At 35.7% G+C, this 3841-nt stretch overlaps 1 protein-coding gene across 1 annotated transcript; it reads right to left on the bottom strand.

Annotated features, from left to right (window-relative positions):
- Positions 1 to 2448: 2448 nt before the first annotated feature.
- On the bottom strand, positions 2449 to 3387 carry OR51A4 (olfactory receptor family 51 subfamily A member 4). The gene has a single exon (XM_038004941.2). The coding sequence runs from the start codon at positions 3385 to 3387 to the stop codon at positions 2449 to 2451; it is 939 nt and encodes a 312-aa protein (XP_037860869.2).
- Between the last annotated feature and the right edge of the window lie 454 nt (positions 3388 to 3841).

The raw sequence follows: 3841 nt of genomic DNA, 5'->3' as shown, positions 1-3841 counted from the left end.
GGAGTTTCTGTTTCTTTCAATTAATAAAGCATGTCAACTACTGCTTTGTTGTGCTACAACCCCAAACCCATGTCTGTATTTTTAAGACTTTGGAAAAGGCAGATGGATATAGTTACGCACCTCGAATACAGAAGCAGTTCTTGCCCTGATCTGATGATAGAATTTTCTATACTAGGATAGGTTTGTGAAAACATATGTGGCTCTGAATTTAAAAACTAAAATGTACTCAAGATAATACTATCCTGGAGTATCAGAGATTAGGTTTGAATCCCAGCTTTTGACTTCCTCTCTGTGTGAATTTCACAAAATCAAACTCTCAGAGCCTGAATCTCTTCAACTAAAATAAATAGGAAAAAACCCTTTATAAAAAGCTGGGTCATTGTGAAAAACAACTTTTTTAAATGCGTAAAAATACCTGGAAGCACATCGTGCATATATTAGAGGTTTAAAAGTAATGCTTGTGCCTGTTAAAATTTTCCATTAATTGGGAGGTACTGTCAGCTGTGGGCTGATTGTTATGTTTTAAGCATTTGACGTTCCTGGAAGGTGTTTCTTGATTTACCTGTGAAGTGTAGGAGACTTGAACTGACGTGATTGACGGAAAGGACTTGATTGAAGGAGTGGGTAAAATAAAAAGGCTAACGTGGTTTTTACAATATGCAAGATTTTGAGGTCATAATGGGAAGGAAAGTTGGACTATTTGTCAGCCACAAATCTAAAGCAATAAATTTCTCTTTATATCATATCTTTTTTCCTGTTTTAAAAATCTTTACCATCAATGATATGCCTACATTTGAAATACACAATTTAAGAAAGTTGTATCCTACTGTGAATAAATATTACTGAACTCTTCAGCGAACTACTTTTTCTACAAACATGGTCTTATTTTTAAAATCATTCATTAGCATTTATTTATTGAAATCTACTCTTCCTCAGAAATGTGCTAGACATTACATAGGAAAAAATAAAGAAATTAGATAGGTTTCTTCAATCGCTCATAATACACTTTATTCAAGAAGTAGAAAGAAATGAAATAAGCATAAAAGGTATCTATAATTGCAAATATTAAGTATAACAAAGAATAAAGAATAAACTAGGAATAAAAAAGATAAAAGAGAGGGTCATCATACAAACTCAGGCTAAGTAATTTATGTTGAAATTAAGCCAAAATTTAAAGAAAAAAAATGGGAATGTGCTATACAAAATTGGTGTCAAGAGAATTTTAACAAAATAGTTCTGATGTGAAAACTCACAGAAAACAAAGAGCTCTGTAAATTCAAAAACAATTCAGTAGGTCAATGTGGCTGGAGTTTAATAACAAATCTAATGATATAGAAGAAGTAGAAAAGGTCCAGCCCATGTAGGGTCTTAGAATATTGTTATTTGGCTTGGCGTGTTGACTCACGTCTGTAATTCCAGCATTTTGGGAGGCCAAAGCGGGTGGATCACTTGGGGTCAGGAGTTTGAGACCAGCCTGGCCAATATGGTGAAACCCTGTCTCTACAAAAAATACAAAAATTAGCTGGGGGTGGTGATACGTGCCTGTAATCCTAGATACTCTGGAGGCTGAGAGGCAAGAGAAGAGCTTGAACCTGGGAGGCAGAGGTTGCAGTGAGCAGAGATTGTGCTACTGCACTCCACCCTGGGCTACAGAGTCAGATTTCATCTCAAAAAAAAAAAAAAAAAAAAAAAGAAAGAAAGAAAGAAAAGAAAATATATATATATATATTTATTGATTGATTTAATTGTATTTCTAAAGAAGTAAGAATTCAAATTTATAAAAGGCACTCATACATTCGCTTGGCCTTTTCAATTACTCTTGCCTTGCATAGCGAATCTATTATAAGGCAGGGAACTTACCAATATTTTGCTGAAGAAATGCTTGGTGACTGCAGACTATCAGGGTGGGGAAGTGACAGGGCCAGGACTGGACTGAAAAACTATCTGTTGGGTATTATGCTCACTACCTGGGTCCAATACACCCATGTAAGAATCCAACCCATATCAAATATAAAAGCTGGAATTTTAAAAAAGATGGTAACATATTAACATGATTAAAATGGATAAAGAGACAGATATAATATAAAATTTAGGTCTAGCAGTAAAAGAACCTGGTATAGAGAGACTGAATGTAGACAACGAGGAATCCAACTTCTGTCAGACTGTAAAAAATATCATTTTTCTGACTTGGTTGTAATTTGTTGTTTGTATCAGAGGTACTATCATAAGACACTTATTTTTATTCTAGTTAACTGAAATGGGGACCTCAGGCAATGTACTTCCTGTTTATAGTTTTAATCCCATTCTCAGTATCCAGAGTGAATAAAATAAATCTATGATAACAACAAAAATATGTGTTGATAATTCTTTGTGTCAAATATTAGGTTTTCTCAAATTGACCTTAAATATCTTATCAGACATTTCCAGGTTTTCTGTCACGTATGCCTGTTAAATCTTCCGTTGACACAATTTTGCTACAACTCTCACTCTAATCTGTTTAGTCTTTATACAATAAACAATTGGGTCCATTAGTGGAGGTACAAGTAAGAGAACATTTGCCATAAGAACATTAATGATGGGAGAGACGTGACAGGCAAAGCGGTGGACAACGGCCAGGTTAATGATGGGCAGGTAGAAGATGATCACTGCACAGATGTGTGAAACACAAGTATTGAGAGCCTTAAACTGCTCTTTTTTGGATGCAATTCCCAGTACAGTCTTGAGGATCAGGATGTAAGACACGGCAATGAGAATAAAATCTATCATCAGGCAGAGTGCTCCAAAAAAGCCATAGATGACATCAATTCTGTTGTCAGAGCAGGCCAACTTCATGACATCCTGGTGGAGACAGTAGGAGTGGGATAACTGGTTTTTCTTACAATATCTCAAGCTTCTTAAAGTGAAAGGGAAAGGAAGAACCAGGAGCATGCTCTTAAAGGAGAATACTATTCCTATTTGGGCAACTCTGACAGTTGTCAGGATTGAGGTGTATCTCAGAGGGTTGTGGATGGCTAGGAATCTATCAAATGACATGATCAGGAGGACTGAGGACTCCAGTACTGAGAATCCATGAATGAAGAATTCCTGGGCAAAGCAGGCATTGGATGAAATTTCAGGAGCATTGAACAGGAAGATGCTTAACATAGTGGGCAGAGACAATAAAGACAAACCCAAGTCAGACATAGCCAACATGGAAAGAAAATAGTACATGGGCTCATGCAAGGAGGGCTCTGTCTTGATAAAAAGGATGGTGCAATTTCCTAGAACAGCAATAAGATACATGCTGCAGATGGGGATAGATATCCAGATGTGTGCATATTCTAGCCCTGGCAACCCAACCAAGAAGAAGGTGGTGATGTCAACATATGATGTGTTGATAATGGACATGATTCATTCAAGGGCTTTGCAATGAAACATATAGATGCTTGTGCTGGTAAAATAGGAATATCTGAAAATTTAGTAGAAAAAGAGCAGTGTTAAATTTGTGGCTTCTTTCAACTTTCTTTTGAGAGAACAAAGCATTTATGTTGCGATCATAATGAAGAGAGATGGAAAATACTTTAGACTAGAGTCTGTCTATGCAATGCCCTGAAAAAATTATTTCTGGACATGTTATTTCTATAGAGAATTCAGATTTAAACTTTGCATTTAGTTATGCATCTGATTTTATTTTTCCTGTAAAATATTAGTAAATCCTAGTGAATTAACTGGAATGTTATACTAATTCTTTCTTTCAGATTTATGTTGTGATCTTCAGTTCTATGTGATCAATTGCCAAAAAAGGAAGACAAGTGAAAGCCAAATAAATGAGAATATCTGGGCACTTACCAGAGAGTGGATA

Source organism: Chlorocebus sabaeus, chromosome 1, assembly GCF_047675955.1.
Source record: "Chlorocebus sabaeus isolate Y175 chromosome 1, mChlSab1.0.hap1, whole genome shotgun sequence".
Classification (NCBI taxonomy): domain Eukaryota; kingdom Metazoa; phylum Chordata; class Mammalia; order Primates; family Cercopithecidae; genus Chlorocebus; species Chlorocebus sabaeus.
Note: the sequence above shows the minus strand (reverse complement) of the source record. Positions and strands in the feature narration are given on the sequence as shown.